The sequence below is a fragment of the Eurosta solidaginis genome, chromosome 4 (genome assembly GCF_040869045.1).
Source record: "Eurosta solidaginis isolate ZX-2024a chromosome 4, ASM4086904v1, whole genome shotgun sequence".
Taxonomy (NCBI): Eukaryota; Metazoa; Arthropoda; class Insecta; order Diptera; family Tephritidae; genus Eurosta; species Eurosta solidaginis.
The window spans coordinates 81,013,301-81,037,284 of record NC_090322.1 but is presented as its reverse complement, the minus strand read 5'-3'; the positions used below and the strand labels follow the sequence as shown (position 1 = coordinate 81,037,284).

Genomic DNA, 23,984 nt, shown 5'->3' with positions numbered 1-23,984 from the left:
TTAAAAATTCATAAATGCCCCGTGTAAATTGTCAAGCAGTTTGTTTCGATATTTTGGTGGAATAACAACACGATGTTCCAACGTCAAACATCCGGAGGACAACTTATAATTGACTTCTGGGGATTTGTACCCTGCCCCTTTCAAGCACTGACCACTTTCCAGTTGTTTAATTATTTTACCCATTCGTTCATCTTTTCTGGACTCTCTTGCTATGTGTTCTGAACTTAATGGTAATTGGTTGATTTCGCGAATCATGAAGTGGTCGAACTCATCATATTCGTCTAGATTCGTCATGGCTGTCTGTTGCAACTGCTTAATTTGTAATGATTTCGGTGGCTGAAAGTGGGCGCGTGAAAGATAGTCGGCATTCGCGTTCGCCTTTGAGCTCTTGTACACTACCTCGAAATCAAATCTGCTTAAAATGTCTGCGTAGTTCGCCATTCTACTTATGCCTAATACTGGAAGCGATTTTTCAGGTTGTAATATTTGTGACAATGGCTTATTATCCGTGATTAGTGTCCAATGAGGTGCGTATAAATATTTGAAAAATTCCTGAACCGCCCACACAATTGCCAATGCCTCTTTGTCAATCTGTGGATAGCGTTGTTCTGTAGCATTCAATGTTCGACTTGCGTATGCAATTGGTCGTTCGGTCCCGTTCTCTAAACGGTGTGAAAGCACGGCTCCTAGACCTGTTGGACTCGCGTCTGTTGCCAGTAGTACAGGTAGTGTTGGGTCGTATGGCATCAACACTTGAGGTGAAACCAAAGTCTCTTTCAATAGGGCAAACGCTGCGTTTGCCTCCTTAGTCCAGTAAAATTTCTCTCTTTTCAGCATATCCCGCAATGGTCGTGCACTTGTGGCCAAATCTGGAATAAATGCGCTATAATACGTGGTTTTTCCTAAAAACAGCTGTAGCTCTTCGAAAGTCGTTGGCTTGGGAACGTTTAGTACCGCTTCAATGTGTTTTTCGGATTTATGTATGCCCTGTTCGTCGATGCGGTGGCCAAGGAACTCCACCGATGGTGTCGCAAAGACACACTTTGACTTGTTCAAATGCAAACCATGTGATTTAATGCGATTTAGTGTCATTTCCAAAACTATCAGTAGCTGCTCGAAGTTCTCAGCAAACACCAAGATATCATCAAAAAAATTTAAAACATTTGGGACTCCCTGTAACACAGTCTCCATTTTTCTTTGCCAGATAGCTGGAATATTTGCTGCTCCATATACCGCACGAGTAGGTCGTATTAACCTATGCGTCACTGTGTTTAATGTCAATACATGCGCAAACTCATCGTCAATTGTTAAATGCGTATATGCATCTGTTATATCTAAGTGACAACATATTGTAGCGTTTTTCATTTTATTATACAAATCTTCTGCTTTTGGAATCGGGTGTTCGTCGATGATCATTTTTGGATTGACAGTGGGCTTATAATTACCGGCAATGCGAATACCCCCATTCTTTTTTGCTACTACGTGTGTTTTTGAGGCCCATTCTGAATGCTCCACTTTCTTGTAAAAACCTGACTGAATTTTACGATCTATTTCCTGGGCATACTCCTCTCTCAGCGCCATCGGTACATCGCGGGCTCGCGCAAAAACTGGTGTTGCTCCAGCTTTGAGCTTTACTTTTGCAGGTGGCCCACTCAACTTCCCAGCTGTCGTACTGAAGATGTCCTCAAAACGTGTAATGAGATGTTGCAGTCGCATTGTTTGGTTTAATCGAACGCAAAGTTTTGCAATTCATTACTACACATGGTGCACCCGTATCTAATTCCATCTGAATTTGTTTCCCATCTATATATATATGAACCACTTTTCTATATACTGCATTGCATGCATTAACACTGTTTAGTTTTTGAACTGATTCACATTCATCCTCTGAAATCTGATCTAATTGGGTCTTACATACTTTGGCGATGTGGCTCACTCTTCCACATGCAAAGCATTTGGAATTGTTAAATTTGCAGTCTTTTCTAAGGTGCTGCCCCCCACATCCGTAACAATTGACCCTTTCTCTTTTGCCCTCTGCATCGGTTCTTCGCCACTCGGGTTTTTCGAATTTGTATTTCTTTTTGTTTTAACTGGTGCGTATCCCAGTTTATACGTTGGCTCGATTGTTTGGGTCACTTCTGTGCACTTTAGGTCTGTTGTGGCGTTTTGTGTTAATTCGATTGTATGCGCAATTTCGTATGATTCAGCAAAATTTTTTGGTTTCTTTGCAATAACTTCAATACAAATAACTCGTGATTCTACGCCATACAAAAATTGCTCTAGTAGCATTCTATCTAAGAATTCTCCATACTCACAGTGTACAGCCGCTTCTCTTAACCGAAGTGCGAACTTGCAAATCGGCCCTCCCTTTTCTTGTTTGTTTTGCCGGAACTTAATACTTTCTGCATACTTAATCCTACAGCCATCAAAATGGCGAATCAAGATATTTTTTATTTCGCTGTAGTTGCGTGAGTCTGGTGTTTTTGGGCTAACAAGAATTTTTAGCGCTGTATTAAGTTCTGTCCCCATGTGTACACGTACGAACTTGTGCTGTTCCGCTTCTAGAACCTTGCTCAACTGTAATGCCCAATCTACACGTGTGAAATAATCCTGTACTGAGGATTTATCTTCCGATTTGTATTCCGTAATACTAAACGGTGGCGGTTTGGGTGACAATGAACGATTTACATTTGTATTTGCCGCAGCATTCTGTGCAGCCTCCTCCACAGCTCCTCGGATTGCTCCTGCTAGCGCATCCAACACTGTTTTTAAATCCTCCGGTGTAAGGCTCATTTTTAAATACACTTCTGACACCACTTTTTTATATGAGTGTTTATTTAATTAATGAAATAAGTTAATTGTTACATTTTAAAGTTAATGTGTAAAAGTATATCAATTGAAAGATAAAAAAGTAAGAAGAAGATAAAGAATGTTCTGGCAACACAGTTGTCAGATGTATATATAAATAATTTATTGTTGTGGCGCTGCCATCTCGTTTCATACATAACAGTCTATATTTTCATTCTCATTCAAAGTTTTCCTTAAACAAGGGAAGTGGAACAACTTTTATTTTTGTAGGTCAATATGTCAATTTTATATATAAAGCCACTTATAAAATCGGCCATCTCAAATATAGTTTTATTTTTTCCTTGTAGCTATAAGTTTAAAATGTTTAAGTGGTTGGTAGTATCTGCTAAAAATGCTAAATCAAACTTAAAATTTTCTGAAGATATAGCTTCTATTAAGTCCGTGTCTTTTGAATTTAATATAGGGAAATCTAGTATTTCATTTCTTATTTCAAAAAATCGTTTTAAGTATTTTCCTCTGCTCAGCCACCTTACTTCTGTAAACATTACATTCGTCTAGAATGACATTCGCATTGGTCTAGAAATTTCTTAAATTTTCTATGTGTAAGTGCGTTATGACCCCTTATATTTTTTAAAATGTGTACTACTACATCCATAGTTTTAGTGACATGCTTCCATTGAGCGCATAAGTTTTCTTGGTGGATTATGCAGTGATATGCAGGTACTTCTATTCACCTTTTGATTAGCTGGATATAAATATTCCTCTGGTATTTTCTAAAAGTGGCATGATACCAAATATCTCCTGGGTCAGTCCAAATGAAATCAACCAGCGAAAGCAAATTTTTACACCCCACCTCCTCAGATTTGCATGAAAATTTTTTTACAGCATCTATGGACAAATATAACAACACGTATTTTTCAGTTTTGCCAAAATCGCTTTATTTTTTAATCGATTTGCGACTTTTTATATTCGGCGACAAAAGGTACTTTTCAGCAAAAAGCCTGTTATGGACTTATTTTTTAATTAAAGGCTGTCAAACTTACAATTCTAACTTGAAATTTCACCAGTATTCTGAAAATGAGATAGGCATACGAGTCAGTAGAAGCCCACTGATCAGAACACGATCTGCAGATTTCTACTTCATTTCGTGCTTAGTTTTTATATTCAGTAGGAGGTTTCCACTCCAACTGACGGAGATCATGGCAGAGGGGTTCTACCTCGGGTACTCTTAAGGGTATTTTAGTTTTAAATAAATTGTATAACGTATTCTCAGAACTCCTTTCTTTATTTCTTACAATCGGAATAGGTTCTCCCACCAACTATAGGAACACTGAACGGACTGGGCATACCTCAGCAAAAATAAGTCCGTCACATATGGCGCCCGAGCAGGGACGACAAACAACCACACATATGGCGCCGAGCAGGCTTAAGAAGAATCAAGGAAATCTTCAAGGCTTTAAATAAAGGATATTCAAAAAAAGGTAACAAGGATATACGGAGAGCAAAACATCGAAGGCTAAGCACAGAAACTAACAAGGAAAGGATGCACAAATAAGACAATGGTAAGTGTCGTGGATGTATCACCTCACCCGAGAGGAGCTGGTAAGTTATAACTCGGAGTTCGGGCTGGAACGGTAGACGAACAAAGGAAGTGACTGACGGCGTTTATACAAGCGGAAAAAGACAACGAGAAATGGCTGGAGCGGCTTACAGACCTAGCTCTGCGACACGCACGGACACTAAACATACCACAAGCAAGTAGTCGGTCAACATCTCCAAGTGCTACGAAAACGTATGACGAGAATACACGCGGGGCATCCAAGCAACACGAGGTCACACAACTACACCTGTATACGATGCAACCGCCAGGCACATACGCAACAACTATTGACCGGGTAAGAAAATGGGGCCTAAAATACGACGGGGGTAAGGACCCTCTAGGTTTCATTGAACGGGTTGAGGAACTAGCAGAAGGATACGATATCAACGTCAACTCAATACCAAGAGCATTGCCGGAGCTACTCAAAGACAAGGCGTTGGTTTGGTACCGAAATAACAACCGGAACTGGAAAGAGTGGGACTCGTTTAAGAAGGATTTCCTAAAATTTTTCCTCAGCTCCAGATACTTCGAACAATTGGATGACGAGATACGGGCACGCATGCAAAGACCAGGAGAGAAGTTCAAAGATTACGTACTAGCACTACAGGGACTGATGCGACATTCCGCCTACACCGAGGACCAAAAGCTAAACCGCATATACAGGAACTCCCGCGGAGAAATCCAGCTGTATGTTAAAAGAGGCGAGATCAGCAGCCTGGAAGAACTGGTAAGTTTAGTAGAAGATTACGAAAATATCAACCCTGACAGAGATCCGATGCGACCAACGGCAAGACCATTTATACCACGGCGTCCAGAAGAACGTTACCAATACATACAGGCTGAGGAGCGAGAACAGCGAGCAGAGGAACAACCACCCCAGAGGTCAGACCCGGCACCAAGATACATCGATACAAGTACGGCGTGCAGACGATGCGGAGGAGGCGGCCATGTCGCATACGGTTGTCGTGCGGGAAGGTAGACGAACGCAGGGAAATGGCCAGAGACCTCATTGGCACCAAGGAGTGGGGTCTTCCCAAACGCAACCACGGGGAAAACTAAACACGTTACGACATACAAAGGGCCGGATCTTGGCAAACATGCCGGTGAATGGCCAGGAAGTGGTGGCCGCAGTCGACACAGGGACGAACAATAGCAAGGAGGCTGAAGACAGGTATATTCAAGACAATAGAGACGCGAGTGATACTGGGAGATGGCAGATTTAAAACGATCGTAGAAGCGGTAGATGTAGAAGTGAGAATGGGTAATCAAGTGAAGCGAAATGAAATGCTAGTCCTACCAGGACTAGTCGACGAAGTGGTGATTGGAACGGATTACCTGGCGAAGGTGAACATGGAGTTGAGATGCGGAGAGCAAACACTAACACTGAGGACAGGCGATCAGGATGAGGAAGCGGTAGCATGTATAACTATTGTCGAAAGTAGTCACAAAGATAACGGCCCAAAAGTTGCGAATACAGACGAGTCGGTGAGTAAATTTTTCAACAAATAATTACAGATGTTCGAGGATATGGCAGGGGTATCCAACGTGGCCACGCGCAAGATAGTGATGAGAGACGACCGCTCCATAAAACAAAGATATCACCCGAAGAATCCAAAGGGATAGTTAAACGCGGTGACAAACGCACTTTCGAGACAGCCGATGGACGAGCAGCTAGGCACGTTGACGGTAGAGCAAGGTAAAGACGAGTGCAAGTGGCTGAAGACGAAGATGGCAGAGATAAGAAAGGCTCCGGAGAAATTCCCAGACTATGTGATCGAGGACGGAAAGCTATACAGGAGAATAAAGAGTCAAGTTGATGGTGAAGACGCAGTACCGTGGAAGTTATGTGTACCGACCCCACAGAGACGCATCGAATCGAGCGGGTACAGTCCAGCATATGTTGTACAAGGCAGAGAACGAAGGATCCCCAATAGCCTGTATGACGAGCATACATTCGGTACAGGTGAAAGAGTAGCTAATCCAGGGGAGAAATCGATGAAGATGAAGGAGATATTCGAGATGGTGCGACGGAAGCAAGAGCGAGCATCAACAGAGCAGACAAAGCATTATAATTAGTGCTGGAGGAGCATCAGCTGTCAAAAGCGGTGGATAATTTTGCAGCCAAACTAGCGCCCAGGTACAGTGAACCTCACCTGGTAACGAACTTTGTATCACCAGTGATCGTGGAGCTAGACAAAATTTTCAGAGGAAGGAGGACAGCCCACTTAAGTGAGCTGACAGCATACCACGCAACCGACAACAACGAATCCAGGAAGCAAAGGCATGGACAGAGCAACAATAAGAACGCTAGTGAAGATCAAATCCCGTCAACAGCGTCCAATCGAACAGCAAACAATATTTCCGAGGTACAACAACAGAGAGAGAACAGCGAGGTAGCCATCTGTGGTCCGCTCACACGAGTCAGCGAAGAAACCAAGAGTCAACACGAAGAGGACCAAGGTACAAGCATACAGCTGGTAGCATACACAGACGGTCAAGTGCAAAGCATTACGGAGAAACAGGTACGAACATTTCAAAAAAATTGGGTACAGATCGGTTGAGACACCCAGGTTCAGATCACCAGCGGGCCGATACATGGAACAAGGTTACACCTAGGGAGGCAGTTCACTATAGCGGCCTTAAACGAACTCACACGCCGAGACAACTGCGGAATAACGGACTATTTTGCAGAGCTAGGTAGTAATGATTACTTTAGGTAATCAATACCCGTCGATTGCCCATTACATGTACTTGAGGAAAGTAATCAATTCCTTTTCTCCACAGCAAAGGATTTGATTACATTTCAATTCCTCAAAAAAAAAAAAAAAATACCAAAAGTAATTTCGTTTTTTGAGGCTCAAGTACAAAAAATTTTTTTTTGTAATTGAGAAAAGAAATACTTTGTTCAAATGTAATTTCTGCCCCAGTACTTTCGAAAGGAATTGCAAATGTAATTGAAAACTTTCCAATTACATTACAAGGAATGGAAAAAGTACTTTCGAATTTCCCATTCCTCAAAGGAATTGCAAAAGTAATTGAAAAATTCTTAGTGTAAAAAATATTTTTGCGATTCATGCGGTGATTTTATGAGGCCATATTAACTTTTTGGACCATATGAAAATGTTTTTAGAACACAAGCACTGCTTCAATGACTTGCAATTCATTTCTTCTCGCCATATATGAGGAAGGTTATGGTAAGTGTGTATCATCGTAGTTTAGATTTGCTGTTGAGTGGTCGGGCAATTGCTTTGTACGTGGCTAGCAACGTTTCTTGTTTTTCCCCAAGTGCTACTGGCAAGCGACTTGAGGATTTTGTTGCGGATTTGTACTTTAGATACAACTTCGATGGCATACGTCTTGAAGGTGAGAGTGTGATCGAATGTTACTCCTAAGATATTTTAATGTCTGACAATCGGTAGCGCAACACCATCGACGTGAACGTTCAATATTCCACGTCGCAAAACAGTGACCGTGGATTTGGCCAGCTGGGTGCAGAAAAATTGCAGTTTATCTTTTTATACAAAGGGGAAAGGGCGAAGTATAGTACCGTGGTTGACTGTGTCAAAAGCTTTTGACAGTGATGGTAGTGATATGTATTTTGCGGAAACCATGCTGATGAGTGGCTAGGCGAAGATTCGCATTAAACCGACGGAGCAGAAAAGGTTTCCAATGTCTTCGCTACTCGCAAACGGAGTGTTACCGGTCATTATAACTCACCTTCGTTAGCCGGTTTCCCAGGCTCGAAAAGGTGCGTCAGGTAGCTTTCTCCCTCAGTGCCAAGATATTTTAGCATTGGCATGACTACTATATTTGGACCTATTGATTTAGAAGGTTTGGCTTTTTTCATGGCTTCTTGAACTTCTGTGGGGTGATGGTAACGGCTCACACGTCGTGTTTGTGTCTATGTTCCCCTCATCCGGGGAATTAAAAATTCCGAGCATTAAAAATTGCCGGCAAAAACCGCTCACGCATTCTTCGAGTCACCTGAGTTGTATCGCCAAAGGCGATGGATAAATTACGCAAGCCGATAAAATTTAACCAACATTCAGACCCGAGAGATTTCGATATATCCTAACCTAAAAGTGCAAAAAACACCGTTTTTGTCCATATTTGAGGTTATTTAGCCTTGCAGATGTTTTCTTTCACCAAAATTAAAGGATGGCATCTTTAAATACAAGTCTTCTTCTTTCAAATGGAGTTAAGTTTGCTCAAATATTTTTTCGCTGAGATATCGCATTTTGAAATTTTGTGGTGTGGTAGGGATGTTTTCTATGGGTTAGACACTTTTAGGTTAGGATATATCGAAAACCAGAGCTGATAGAGAAATTTTGAGGCCAGATTTCGATTCATAGCATCAAAATTCTTCGAAAATATATAGTCCGGTTTCTGGGTCTGAGATGATGTCGGCCTGTGTTATCATTGTTTTTTTTTTTTTTGGTTAGATAAGGACTTTACAGAATCTTTTAATTAATTTTTAAACATATATAAGGTGAGCTCGAATCATAGCGCTGAGCCTGGTGATATTGCAACACAATGAAAATCAATGTATAGATCCCCACATCCAATCCTGTGTCGGTATATTCGGATTCTGATTCTGCAAACGTCGCAGTGTATCCTTCGACTTCATCACGCATGGTATCCATACTTTAACTTTTGGTACCGTGGGAATTTGCGCCACCTCAAACTTCGCGTTCGTGCCTTGGCTTTGGAGGTTGGAACCACTTCATCCAGCCACAGCAAGCTCGCTTACTCTATCATTTTCACACCAGGGCCTTACGTGGTTATTCCCGTATCATCTTAAGCTTAAGTAAATAAGCTCCCTTTCTAAAGATCTCCACCTTTCAGTAGTCATCTGTCCGAAAGGATTCCTACGATAAACCAGCGCCAAAGTCAATGACTACCGTGCCACATTATTCATCTTCTCGGGAAAGGCCGGAGTCTTAGCTTTTTTCCCTTTTGCTTATCTCCTACTTCCCTAGTTGGCACTTCGCCACTTTTGATGTCCTTCCTCTGACTTACAGCTTTCGAGGTAGTTGCTATCGCGATGGGGCCACCTGTCCTACAGCTTTAGGCCTACTTATCTTGTCTATGTGGCTGCCCTGCCTCGCGGCTCTGGGTCTGGGTCCTTTCAGACTCTTGAAAACACACTTTTCGCCTTCCTCCGAAGTTGCCTCTTCATTCTGCCATTCGACACTTCTTCCTACTCGTACCGGTTGCAGTGCCGAGAGTTTATCGTAGCAAACCTTTTGAACTGCCTTCGACCTACTTCTGTCGCCTCATGAGCCCATTCCAAGCGCTCGGCCTCCGCTTCTGTTGGGCCGACCACTGCTCCCAGGCGCTGGACAATTCTTAGTGGTGGTCGGTAATGCAACAGGGCTCTCTTACTTCCTCTGCCCAGTACCCTTTTCCACTCTTCTACTCCGTTTTCAGTTGTATGCTTTTCCAACACGGAGTTCTTTGAAGCAGTACTACTCCCGCTCCCCGGGTCCGACGCATCGCTTAATGCTTTTTTGTGGTTTTTGACTTATGAGTCAGTCCTCCCATTATCACCGTCCTTATTAGAATTAGATAATGAGTCGTTCATTTTCGTTATATGACCACCTGCCCGACAGGGCGGGCTCAGCGGTTCAGTATTATGTACGGGGAAAGAACCGTCCTCCACATCAGCGTCCTTTACTGTGGTAGTGCCATCAATACTTCCCGAGTGATCCGGTATCGGGAAGGCTTCGTTCGAAATTATCCCCTGGTTGCAAATGGTCCAATAGGCACGGTCCGAATAACGCCGTGAATTAGGGGGTTGGCAGTTCTTGGTCACCGACACCGCCGCCCTTCTATGAGGCGAAACGGCGTAGATGCCAGTCCTAAACCGCTGCGCCTCATAGTCGGGCGCTATGGTGTTCGGCTAAGCCCTCACACAAACGACAAGGTGCCTACCTTAGTGAAGTATATTAGAAGCATACTTCCAAACCCTTTTCCCATATAAAGCCAGCTAATTCATGCGCAAAATTTACAATTTCTTCAACACAAATTGTTTCTTATTGGAATACATTTTACATGTGGGATCCTGTTTTCTATATTGCATTTGTGAAATGTGTAACCACAAAAGAAAACGCATTTTAAATAATTAATGGTGTTTACGTTATACCAGCTGAATGTATAAAATAAAATCGAAAAGTATGCTGCTTTCCTATAGCCACCACCCTTTGATAGCGGGGGAACTTTAAGCTGTGAACTTTAAGAGGATAATGATTTTATATTAATTGTTGTTTCCAAATGCTTTCAGTTACCACTCACAAGAAAAATTGATGAAATAATGAAAAATGTGACCCGAAAAGTCACCCACATCAACCGGAGTGAGTTCCTAAATTACACTTGATCAAAGTATTTTATTTTTTTTCAATTACAAACAAAAAATTTTTCATAATTGAGCCTCAAAAAACGAAATTACTTTTGGTATTTTTTTTGAGGAATTGAAATGTAATCAATTCCTTTGCTGTGGAGGAAAGGAATTGATTTCTTTTTCCAATTACTGAGAAATGTAATGGGTAATGTCATGGAATTGAATTTACCCAGCACTACTATTTTGTAAGATTCTACTTCAACCCGAATCAAACCGGTAATAACGTACACGCCCAACCGGACCAATGTCAAATCATACAAGAAGAAATTTCATTTCAAGAAGTACCCGGACGTCGGATCAGGAGGGGCAGCGAAACGACAACAACGAACGACGACAGCGAAATATTACGCCGCATGGCCAGCGAGGTCAACGGCAGCCTCAACAATAGCAACGAACACAACGACGACAGCGAAATATTAAGCTGTATGGCCAGCGAGGCCAACGGCAGCCTCAACGACAACAACAGTGACATACTGAGCCTGATGGCCAGCGACGGCAGTGACGACCAAAACAGCCCCCCAGCGGGTTAGGGGATCAGAATATACCCGCGGTAGGTATGCCTGTCGTAAGAGGCGACTAAAATACCAGATTGAAGGGGCTATGTAGCGCAACCCTTCAGGTTACCAGCGCAATATATAGCTTCTTAGCTATATAGCTTGGGGGTGAGGAGGGAGGGAATGGCGTGAAGGTTTAATGTGGCCACACAAATCGTTCCCGAGATGGTCGTGCTAGCACCTTAATGGTGCTATGGTACCGGAGCGTACCGGATCTGTATCCGGCAAAGACCATCACATCGATAACACTCCCCAAAGCCTTCGGGGAGCAACCTTATCGCTACAACGACAACAACAACAACGACCAAAACAGCATGGGCGAACAACACTTCCACGTACGGATCACGTGGTGACCGCAAGCCTCGCCGCGTTAGGTGAGGGGGGAGTGTGAGGACCCCAAAACCGAGGGTTTTGTACCCTCACAACATATAATTACATATATATTTTTAACATACATTTTTGCAATACAATAATTGAACTTATAATCTTGAATTTACCATTTATAAATTTTTTATGAAGTACCCGAAATGTACATTTACCCTTAAGAATTATGCGCCAAAATATATATATATTTTATGTTGTATATTGAATTAATAATTACTGGACCGAAGTGCAATTTAAACTTGCGCACTTTTGCACGCAAGCAAAATATTTACATTTTCGCCCACATAAATTGTAAATATAGGATCACCCTAACATGTACTGAACGTTTGGAAGAGAAGTGGATTCGCACAAAACATAAAAATGCATCGGTCAACCAACTCTTTGCGCTTCCAATGCACCCAACTACAAATACAACATACATGATAATTTTAGTGAACGGAGATCAGCAGTAAGCCGCCAAAATAAGCGCCGCTACTAATTGGAATTTTGATATACATACTTACGTACGAGCATACAACACACCCACGCACGCCGTAAGCAGAAGTCGAAAGCATCAAGCGAGGCCAACGCACCATCAGAACCAATCGGCAGCGAACACACGCATAAACACAAATGGTTGAATTCAATAGGTAAAGCGAAGGTTGGAAAACACGGCAGGCATACAACAAACGTATGTACGAGATTAGGTACACTGATTTCTATGTATATTAGGGTGAAGCTGAGTTCCGGGACAACGGATTATCCTACGTGACTGAAGGCATGCATATGTACATACACACAAACCAGAGGCATGACAAAGGAAAAGGGAAATGTATGTTAGCATGTAAGCGTATGTAGATACTCTTACGGGGTTATTCTGTGTACTTGACAAATTGTCAATAAGTTGACATGTAATCAAGATTTTTATCAAGTTGACAAATATTTCTATTCTGTGCATAGCTTGACAACTCTAAAAAGCTCTACGACCTGTGCTTTTCACCATATTGGGGTGAACTAAATTAGCTAAGCGTGGGGCAGTTGAGGGCGAGCAGTTTAATGTGAGTTATAAGGGAGTGATTTGATGTGCTTGTAGATGTATGAGTCGTGGCACAGTGGATGACGTACCCGAGTTACACGTCTGGGATTGCGGGTTCAAAGCCCACTGCAAGCAAGCATTTTTTTAATTTATTATTATTTTTTTATTTTATAAATTATTATTTTAATGGACTGTATTTTATTTTCATTTAAATCAACGGTTTAGTGCAACAATCGCGAAATGGAAAAAACGTAAGAGTTAAATATTGTTCTTAATTTTTTGTAACAAATATTTTAAAATCATAGTTTTTTCAAAGAAATCAAAAGTGGAACGTGCTACGCATGAGCAATTGGAGCGATATGTCTCGTTTTATGCTTCTAAGACTCCCTCAGGGTCTTTCCGGGGTGGTTTCGGCGACTCCCTCGGGGTCTTCCCAGGGTGAATTGGGGTCGTGCCGGGATGATTTAGGGACTCCCTCGGAGTCATTTGGGAGAATTCTGGGATGGTTTTTGGGACTCCATCGGGTCCTCCCGGGGTCATTTAGGGGTCGTTCCGAGATCTTTTTGGAGACTCTCTGGGGGTAATTTGGGGGACATAACCCCCAAATAACCTCGAGGGAGTCCCCAAAACCATTCCGGAATTATCTCGGGAGAGTCCCAAAAAAGATACCGGAACGACCCCTAAATGACGGCGGGAGGACCAGATGGAGTCCCCAAAACCATCCCGGAACGACCCCCAAATACCCCGAGGGAGTCCCCAAAACTGTACCGGAATGATCCCCAAATGACACCGAGGGACTCCCAAAACCTCCCCGTAATGATCCCCAAATGCCCCGCGGGAGTCCCCAAAGCCATGCCAAAATTACCCCTAAACGACCCCCAAATACCCCGAGGGAGTCCCCAAAACTGTACCGGAATGATCCCCAAATGACACCGAGGGACTCCCAAAACCTCCCCGTAATGATCCCCAAATGACCCCGCGGGAGTCCCCAAAGCCATGCCAAAATTACCCCTAAACGACCCCGAGAGAGTCCACATAAACATCCCGGAACGACCCTCAAACACCCCGAGGGAGTCCCCAAAACTGTACCGGAATGATCCCCAAATGACCCCGAGGGACTCCCCAAAACCTCCCCGTAATGATCCCCAAATGACCCCGCGGTAGTCCCTAAGCCATGCCAAAATTACCCCTAAACGACCCCGAGAGAGTCCCCATAAACATCCCGGAACGACCCCCAAATACCCCGAGGGAGTCCCCAAAACTGTACCGGAATGATCCCCAAATGACCCCGAGGGAGTCCCCAAAATGATACAGGAACGACCCCCAAATGACCCCGGGAGCACCCAATGGAAACCCCAAAACCATCCCGGAATGTCCCCCAAATGACCCCGAGGGAGACCCCAAAACCGTCCTGAAATTACCCCCAAAATCCCCAGAGGATCTTCCCACAATAATAGCAAAAGTAATAAATCTTCCATTTTCTCTCGATCGCACAATAACAGAATTCTAATTTAAGTTTATCCATATAAATTAAATTATCAAGAGCGTTTGACTTATTGACAATTTGTCAGCGAAAAGGCTTTTTATTTTTTACATAGAATAGCAATTACTTGATAAATTATCAAACTTGACAAATAAGCAAGATGGTGAATTTGTCAAGTGCACAGAATAGGGCTGTTAATCATCATTCTTCTTTCTTATAATTGTTATTGCAAAATTACGGACTGCCTGCGCGTAGCTCTACATAATTTTATTACGGATGGATCGTTACTAAGGAATTTTTTTTTAGAAAATAACCGTCCGCCGACGTACGAAATCGTATATAAGGGCGACAATTTAGCTTGTAAGATCAGAAGATTGGAGATAGACATACCAGTCAGTGGGCTTCTACCACTGATCAGAACACGACCTGCAGATTTCTACTTCATTTCGTGCTTAGTTTTTATATTCAGTAGGAGGTTTCCACTCCAACTGACGGAGAGATTGGCAGAGGGGTTCTACCTCAGCTACTCTTATCGAGACAGGGGCAGAGAATAGGAGTAGCTATTAAGGGTATTTTAATTTTAAGTTAATTTTATAACGTATTTTCAGAACTCCTTTGTTTGTTTTTTTCTTACAATCGGAATAGGTTCTCCCACCAACTATAGGAACCCTGGACGGACTGGGCATACCTCAGCAAAAATAAGTCCGTCACACTATTAATTCCAAAATTCGCACACACCAAATATATGAAAACTTTTTGTTATACAATTTTTTTCAGTGCTGTCACATTTTTTATATTTTTTCATAGTAAATTTGTTTTTGTAAATTTTTACTCATATGAAATTGTTTTTGCTTCGCCGTTACATATGAAAATCAAAAATACCATATGCATTTTATTTATATGCGAGGGCATACGGGAGTGCTTCGAAAACATTTTTTTTACATATATTCAAAGTGTGAATTTGCATCTGTGCCGATGATTCAGGGCAAAACAAAAGTGCTACAAGTGTATAGGGGTTGAGCAGCCCTGATTATAAATAATTGAATTTAATCGCGCTTCATCTTAAAATTCACATTAGAAACCCATTAGATATTGACGATAAAATTCTAACACTTTTTTCGATATCGAGAACAAAGGCCCCTTTTTGTCGAGAATGCTATAATTCTCGACAGTTTCGGAAATCGTCCTCTAACCTTTTGAAAAAATACATTAGAATTCGAATTTGCACGATCCGTGGACAACCTAGCGAAAATTTGTTTCTCTCGTGTTGCATTGTCACGGGGTTCTGAAGTACTTCCTTGGATTCAAATGTATAGCTCTACGGGAAGTTACTCAAATAGTGGTCGCAAAATTCCACATATTCTAAATGGACTTTCTAAATATCTCGAGCAATGCCCCAACCCGAAAATTCCTTTATCTTAAATATTACAACCTATTAGAGCGTTGATCATACAAATTAATAAAAGCGTGGGTCGCGTAAAATTTCTATTGATAGTCAACCGTTCATATCTTTACAAATGATATTTTCATATATGTAAAGTAAGACCAACTGAACCGTAATCAGGTTATGCTACGCCTCACGTTTTTAGAAATTTCACGCGCCCAACGCTTTTATTTATTTGTCTGATCAACGCCCTAGATTGATGAGGAGTGTGATAACTAGTACCTAGGACCTACCTAATTATTTTCTAGTTTTCAGTAGTATTACTTAATGTAAGTATGCTTTTCAGTAAAACCGATTAACTTAAAATTTTTTTTCAATTATTTTATTTTCAAGTTTTTAGTTTTTATTTAATTGCCTTTATTTCTCATTCTACTTAGTTCATTTAGAGCCTCATTATTACAAGGACTCTTTCCTGATAATTTGTTGCAATCTAACTCCTTAATACATTATCCTTCCAAAGACTTTACTCGACCAAGCGCCACGTATACCCCTCCTCGTACTCCAAAGTATTTTGAGGTCATTTCTAATATTTGTTCCAAATATGAGCCTAATGGGGCCACAAATACGATTTTTTGGAATATCTCGATCCTTGTGTCAACTAGCGGGAATTGTTGTGCATAAAGCGATTTCTATTTCTGTATGTAATATGTATTCCATATATGAGCCAAATTGAACCAAAGATAAACATTTTTTAAAGATATCGAGCACCACCTAGCGGAATTTTCTCTTCTTTTTATTGCATTTTCAACGGGTTCTGAACTGTACTCCAAGTTTGTAGCTTATCGGGAAGTTACTTAAATTTCAATTACAAAATTCGTAAACAACGCTCGCTACACAGAGTCAAGCTAAATAAAGCCGTTTACTTATAAATAAATAAATAAATGTAAGGCGCGACAACCTCTGAAGAGACTTTAGGCCGAGCTTCTCTTCCAATTTTCGTCGTGCTTCTTTTAATTTTTCTTCCAATTGGCGCGACGCTACCTGCTTGTTTTATGCCGTCTCCGAACGGCATCTGCAATGCAGATAAGTTTTCACTGAGAGCTTTTCATGGCAGAACTACACTCGGAGTGCTTGCCAAACACTGCCGAGGGGCGACCCCATTAGAAAAAATTTTGAAAACAATTTGAACAAACTTTTTTCTAAAATTTTGATGTTGCATTGCCCGGGAGTGAACCCAGGATCTTCAGTGTGGTAGGCGGAGCACGCTACCATCACAACACGGCGGTTGTTTAATTACAACCTATTAAAGCGCGAAGCTTCATCCAAAGCTTCAGGTCTCTGCGTTATAGGGAAGTTCCTTAAAACTCGAAATCAAATGTTTTTTCGGTTGCATCATCATGGAATTCTGAAGTATGTTATAAGTTTCAAGAATCTAGCTCTACGGGAAGTTACCCAAATAGCTGACGCACGATTCCACATGCTGTAAATGGACTTTCTAAATATGTCAATCTTATTCAGAAAACACGTTTATATTAAATATTAGCACCTATTAAAGACTTAAGCTCTATTTAAAGCTTCAGATCTCTGGGTTATCAGGAAGATTCTTGAAACTTAATAGCAACATTTCCAAGTTCGGACGATATTTTGAATTTTCACGATCCCTGGACCACCTAGAAATTTTTTATTTCCTTTTTTCACATTGTGATATGCTTCTGAATTATGTTCTTAGTTTCAAAAATACGGTCCAACGGGAGGTTACTCAAACAGCTGTCGCAAGATTCCACTAGGTGTAAATGGACTTTCGAGAATCTAGCTCTACGGGAAATTTCGAAAATAGCTGTCGCAAGATTCCCATTTTGTAAATAGGCTTTCTAAATATCTCGATCCCCGTCCCATCTAAAAAACTCTTTTATCCTAAATATAACAGCCTAATAGAGCCCAAATTTCTGTTCAAAGTTTAAGGTCTCTGGGTTATCGGGATCTTACCTGAGTTTGTGATCCATCAGTTTCAATTTGTTCCGAGAAGTATTGTCTATAATTAAGATAATCTAGAAGTCTTCTTGGCAATGGTAAAGATTCTATCAAGTCCTTGCGTATAACAGTTTTCAAGATGACAAATCTGTATATTATTGTTATGTAATGTCTGAAAAACATAAATAAACAAGTTTATTTACCTGCACATATGTTGCAAACTTTGGACGTGCTTGAATCTAGAAACTGGATTTGTTAGCTGTACTCTCATCGGTCCATGTTCCGGTCGTCTGTGCAAAAAAAAGAGGTACCTAAAACAAGACAACATATTTTTTTTTGTGGATTATTGATCGATGTGACTACTCGTCCATATACATAATTTTTGCCGTAATAAAATAAAACAGTGAAATCAGAAAAAAAATTACAACAAAAATATTCGGAAAATGCAGCAGAAATATTTCTCACCTTCCACTCCTCGAATGTTCAACAGCTTTTTCAATAAATTCTGTAATAGTCTGCGATTTAAACTTAGCATACGATCCAAAAGAAAATGTTCCTGCGATTCAAGAGGTAAATATTAAAATTTATTGATCTTGATTTTTCTGAATTAAGTTCAAAATTTGAGTCTGAATTTGAAACCATTCGTTAGTTCATTAATGCATCCACATTGCGCCATATTGGGGCTTGCCAGTATTGTTATACTCCAAAATGGGCTATAAACTAGAGTTAATGGCGCAATGTGAATGTAATATAAGAAACCATTCCAGTTTTTTTGTCTCCTGAAATTAAGTCCTTCCAAATATCTACTGATTTTTCGTTCGATTTAAGTTTTAAACAGGTCATATATCACATTCTATTCCAATATTTAGTGAAAAGATTCAATGAACTAGATAAGAAAATTTAATGATAATGTAAAATTTCAATGCATTAACCTTCCAAAAATAATGCAAATAGGTTTTTTTTTTGCATTTAACTAAATTAAGGAGTGGTAGCAAAATTTCTGCAAATTAAAAAATGTTCATTAAGTACTAACATTCACTTTTTTTACTTTTGTTTTTATTTTGCACGGAAGTACATAGTTATATCAATGTCAAGTAAAGAAATTTTATGTAATTATTCGTTGCTGTCCATATGACCGAATTTTTCTGGAAGTTTTGTACAACGGTTTTATTAACTTTTAGCGACACCGTTCGACACAGTTGTTGTTGTAGCGATAAAAACACTCCCGAAGGTTTTGGGGAGTGTTATCGATGTTGATGGTCCTTTGCCGGATATGCGGTACGTTCTGGTAACAAGCATCATTGAAGATCACATTAAACCCTCTAAGCCGTTTCGCCCCCACCCTCTACTTCCATGAGGAACTCCTCCGTATCTGTTTTTGTTAGTTTCCCTATTTTTAAAAATTTTGCTTTCATCAGAGCCCAATATCGCTCAATTGGTCGCAACTCAGGCACGTTCGGTGGATTCAAGTCTTTTGGATGACAAGTTAATGTGCTGGAGCCGAGTGCGATCAAAATATAGTTGGACCATTAGACGACGTAACTTTTCTATTTGGATGGTTTTTTCCGAATCAAGAATGTTCCCTACTGACTGCAAGCACTACATCTGAGGACCTCGCAATGTTCTTAGGTCCATTTTTCAAGTACGTTCGTTGTCCATAGTCAGACAAAAATTTTTAATTGCCAATTTGGTCTCATAGAGTCTATGTGCACGGGAAATGCTTTTTGACGTCTGTTTTTCACTTCATTTTTTCTTTATGTACGTTTTAGTAGCATTTCTCTGCTTGATTGCTGTGACTTACACATGCGTGGTTTTGACTTTTTCGGCAACATCTCTCGTTAACATGGGCCGGTTTTTCCTAATTAGGGATACGATATTTTTCTCCAACTTGGCGTCGGCTGATCCCTATTGGCGGCCACTTCTTGGCTTGTCCTTCGATAAGCTTGGGATTATTTATTTTTGACATTGTTGAAGGCTTGACTTCAGATGCTAAAATATGTCATGAAACGCCAGTTCAAATCTAATTTGTTCAAAGCATACTGTGTCATGTCAAAAGGCTGATGAATCAATAAGTGTGCAGAGGACGACTTGTCATAGGCGCGGATGCGAGTGCGCATCACAGCGTATGGGAGGGTACGATATTAATGATAGTGGTGAGTCCCTTTTTTGTTATATACTACAGAGTAGTCTACAGGTTGCCAACAGGGGTAGGGTGCCTACATATGTTGCTCCTACGTCAAGCAGTGTGCTTGATATCACATTGAGTTCTGAGCAGGATATATCGGGGTATGAATGGAGGGTCCTTGACAGGCCATCCTTCTCAGACCATGCATATATCAGCTTCAGAGTCCCCCTAAAGAGGGTAGAGAAGGGAAACAACTTTTAGAAATCCTAGGGCAACGGACTGGTACAAATTTCAGAAATTTGTATCAGGCAGACTGGGGCAACCTAAAGAGGATACCACCGTAGAGGAGTGCAACACCTTCTTATCAAAGGCGCTGCCAACTGCGTACAAAAGAGCTTGTCCACTGAGAAGACTCAAGGGGAAAGCAAAACCACTATATTGGAGTAAGGAGGTGAGTCTTCTTAGAGGGCAGGTGAAAAAGTTTTTTAAGCTGGCATAAGTTGCGGAAAGCGAGGAGTGCTGGGACGAATACAGAGATCTGTTGAGCATCTATAAACATGAAATCAACCGATCAAAGCGGGTTTTGGCGAAGAAATACTGTGCCGAATTCACAGTAGTGAAAAGTCCCTTGAAGCACTACTTAACACACACTTTCCATCAGGAGATGATGCAGAAGAGTTAAGTAACCAGGGATTGGTAACAAATACCAAAATTGAATGGGCAATAAAAACGTTTGCCAAGTTCAAATCGCCGGGTTGAGATGGGATATTCCCTGCTATGATGCAGACGGCCGGTGGAGCGATTATAGAATGGCTAAGAATGATCTTTGAAGGTTGCATAAAACTGAACCAAGTCCCGCAATCTTAGAGAAACGTTCGAGTAGTCTTCATACCGAAATCGGGAAAAGCCAGTCATCTGCACCCGAAAGACTACAGGCCTATTAGTTTGATATCGTTTTTGCTCAAAACCCTAGAGATATTAAGCAATAGATGTGTGTATAAAATACAATATGAACGAGGAGCTATTCTCTTGAGCGCAACATGCTGACGCCAAAGGCAGGCCGGTCGATACTGATAGAGAAAGCCCTGGAACACCAGGAATATGCCCTAGGTGTTTTTCAACAATGTCTCGAAAAAAGCAATCAGTCTCAACTCGATTGAAGTTCATCCAGCTCCAAAAAAACAAAGGTTAAGCTGCAGTATAATCACATCGTAATGGGGTCTATGCATGGTTCAACTATATAGTTGGCTCATCTGTACAATAACAAAACATGTCTTTTCAAATTGTCAAAATCTGTGTATTGGTGTTGGTGCGAATGGTATGGAATGGAAATATAAAACTTAGCTAACCCAACGTTTCGCTAATAACTTTTTAGCATCATCAGGGGTATGTGTTTATTTGTTAAAACTGTAACAAACAACAAAATACAAAAAATGTTAAATTACATACAAAATATATTGAGTTCGATAAATACGTGTGAAAAATCAACTAAAAACAGATAATAATACATAAAAAAACAACTTACAATATTGCACTCTGCCGAGGGTTTTTCCTCTTTATTTATTATTTTTGAACATACAACACTTTTGAAAAACATAAAAAAATTGAACATTTATGGACAGTAAATCAATACCATCTTAACGCTATGGTAATCTCGTCAATACTAAAAGCTATTTTCCTAAACACGTAATGTAAGCAGATGCTATATTGTCTGTATCTTCTTTCTTGTTAATCGTCTTTTCTCTTCTTTCCATGATTCTCAGGCTTTCTAAAGTGTATCTTGTTGTTTCTTTCCGTTCCCTGTCAATAATCTTCACATTAGTAAAGTCAGCTGAGTGTCCACTTGATATTATGTGTTGTGATAACGCTGTACTGTTCTTTTGTTTTCTTATACCCGCTTCATGTTCGCCCAGTCTAACACCTAAGGGACGCTTTGTTGTGGCAATATATATTTTGCCGCATTCGTCTTTTGGTTTTCCTTTGCAAGTAATTTCGTAAATGACGTTGTTTTGTTGATGGAGATGTACAGGACACTTTGTTCTTGTAAATATCGTTGACAAAGTGCGGTTTCACTTATAGGCAAGTGTTTTGTTTGTTGTTTTTATTATGCTGTGATCAATATTTTCGGTAAGTTTGGGTATGTATGTGACGCTGTAAAACTTTTTCGCTGCTTTCGTTTCTAAATTTGTTCTTTTGTTAGGTTGGTTGCTGGATTTCATGATTTCTTGGTTTATTAGCTCTAGTATTAAATTATTAGGATAATTGTTGCTGCGTAAAATATTATAAATTTTTTGTATATTGGCACTATGAAAAGTTTTGTGGCTTAAGGTCAAAATTTTATGTATGAAATTTTTTGCTGTATTAATCTTATATTTGGTCGGCTGCGAGGAAAGGTAGTTTATTAAGCGTCCAGAAGAGGTAGGTTTTGAATACCAGTCAAGAAAAAGGTTGTGTTTCTCCCTATGGATGCAGACATCAAGAAAAGGTATTTTGGAGTTGGCTTCCATTTCCATTGTAAATTGCAGTTTTTGTGATATTTATTCAGAATATCTAGAATAATGTTCGCGTCGTTACGTTTAATTATAGCCAAGAGATCGTCCACATATTTACATATGAATTTTATGTCTATATCAAATCGTTGCTTAAGTACCAAAATAGCATTGTCAAGTAAGTCATCCATAATAATGTCAGCGATTGTAGTTGAAATTGGATTGCCCATAGGCATTCCAAACGTTTGCGTATAAAGCTTATTATCAAACATAAAATAATTAATATCTTTAAGGCAGAAATCTAATATCTCCTGGAATTTCGGCTTTGGAATATTGGTTTTTTATTTTATTTGGTTCCATTTTCCTAGAATTATTTTCGAGGCTAACATTGTTGGTATGTTGGTGAACAATGAAACAGCATCAAAGGACACTAATACGAGAGCTAATGAACCAAGAAATCATGAAATCCAGCAACCAACCTAACAAAAGAAGAAATTTAAAAACGAAAGCAGCGAAAAAGTTTTACAGCGTCACATACATACCCAAACTTACCGAAAATATTGATCACAGCATAATAAAAACAACAAACACAATAGTTGCCTATAAGTCAAACCGCACTTTGTCAACAATATTTACAAGAACAAAGCGTCCTGTAGATCTCCATCAACAAAACAACGTCATTTACGAAATTACTTGCAAAGGAAAATCAAACGACGAATGCGGCAAAATATATATTGGCACAACAAAGCGTCCCTTAGGTGTTAGACTGGGCGAACATGAAGCGGATATAAGAAAACAAAAAAACAGTACAGCGTTATCACTACACATAGTATCAAGTGGAAAGTCTGCTTACTTTACTAATGCGAAGATTATTGACAGGGAAAGGAAAGAAACAACAAGATACCCTTTAGAAAGCCTGATAATCATGGAAAAAAGAGAAAAGACGATTAACAAGAAAGAAGATACAGACAATATAGCATCTGCTTACATTACGTGTTTAGGAAAATAGCTTTTAGTATTGACGAGATTACCATAGCGTTAAGATGGTATTGATTTACTGTCCATAAATGTTCAATGTTTTTATGTTTTTCAAAAGTGTTGTATGTTCAAAAACAATAGTTTTAAATAATTTCAAAAGAGGAAAAACCCTCGGCCGAGTGCAATATTGTAAGTTGGTTTTTTATGTATTATTATCTGTTTTTAGTTGATTTTTCACACGGATTTATCAAACTCAATATATTTTGTATGTAATTTAACATTTTTCGTATTTTGTTGTTTGTAACAGTTTTAACAAATAAACACGTACCCCTGATGCTGCTAAAAAGTTATTAGCGAAACTTTGGGTTAGAAAAGTGGAATAATGTAATTTTATTTCGCACTTAAAAAAAAAACTTAGACCGGAAAAAGTTAATAAAATACCTTCAGATTCAACAAGAACTGGTCGGAAATACATTATAAAACTTAGCAGTTTTTGTATGTGTAAGAAAATGTTGCCAACGTGCTGGTTTCTCTGATGGATCAGGCACTTCGAAATGTAAATGCCTGGGCATCTGTAGTCGGATTAGCCGCCAACGCGGAAAAAATCGATCTAGAATTATTCACTATAAGGTCCATAATTGGACTAAGAAATTTCGGAGGAAGCGTGCTTAAGCTGCAGTCACTTCAATGTATATATAGATAGGCATGCGGCGATTAAAAATAAATAAAAAATAATAATCTTACACAGTACTTCATCAAGAAGTGTTCTGGAAAAACTTCGCTCGGCGGGACC

The 23,984-nt window shown here is 40.1% G+C and overlaps 1 protein-coding gene across 10 annotated transcripts in view; it reads right to left on the bottom strand.

The window, feature by feature from the left end:
- Socs16D (Suppressor of Cytokine Signaling at 16D) overlaps positions 1-23,984 on the bottom strand; it is a 687,555-nt gene that overhangs the window by 400,725 nt on the left and 262,846 nt on the right. For 8 of the 10 annotated variants that reach the window (XR_010952689.1, XM_067782188.1, XM_067782190.1 and 5 more), the window contains exons 7-9: positions 18,065-18,155; positions 17,803-17,910; positions 17,615-17,747 (exon numbers count right to left, since the gene is read on the bottom strand). Coding sequence is in view for 8 of the 10 variants with exons in the window: in XM_067782188.1 (XP_067638289.1) it covers positions 17,615-17,747; positions 17,803-17,910; positions 18,065-18,155 (332 nt within the window). In the remaining 2 variants the exon portion in view is untranslated. Of the gene's footprint in view, positions 1-3,238; positions 3,697-17,614; positions 17,748-17,802; positions 17,911-18,064; positions 18,156-23,984 lie in introns of those variants that run through there. The other 2 variants (XM_067782196.1, XR_010952690.1) reach the window with 2 other exon arrangements.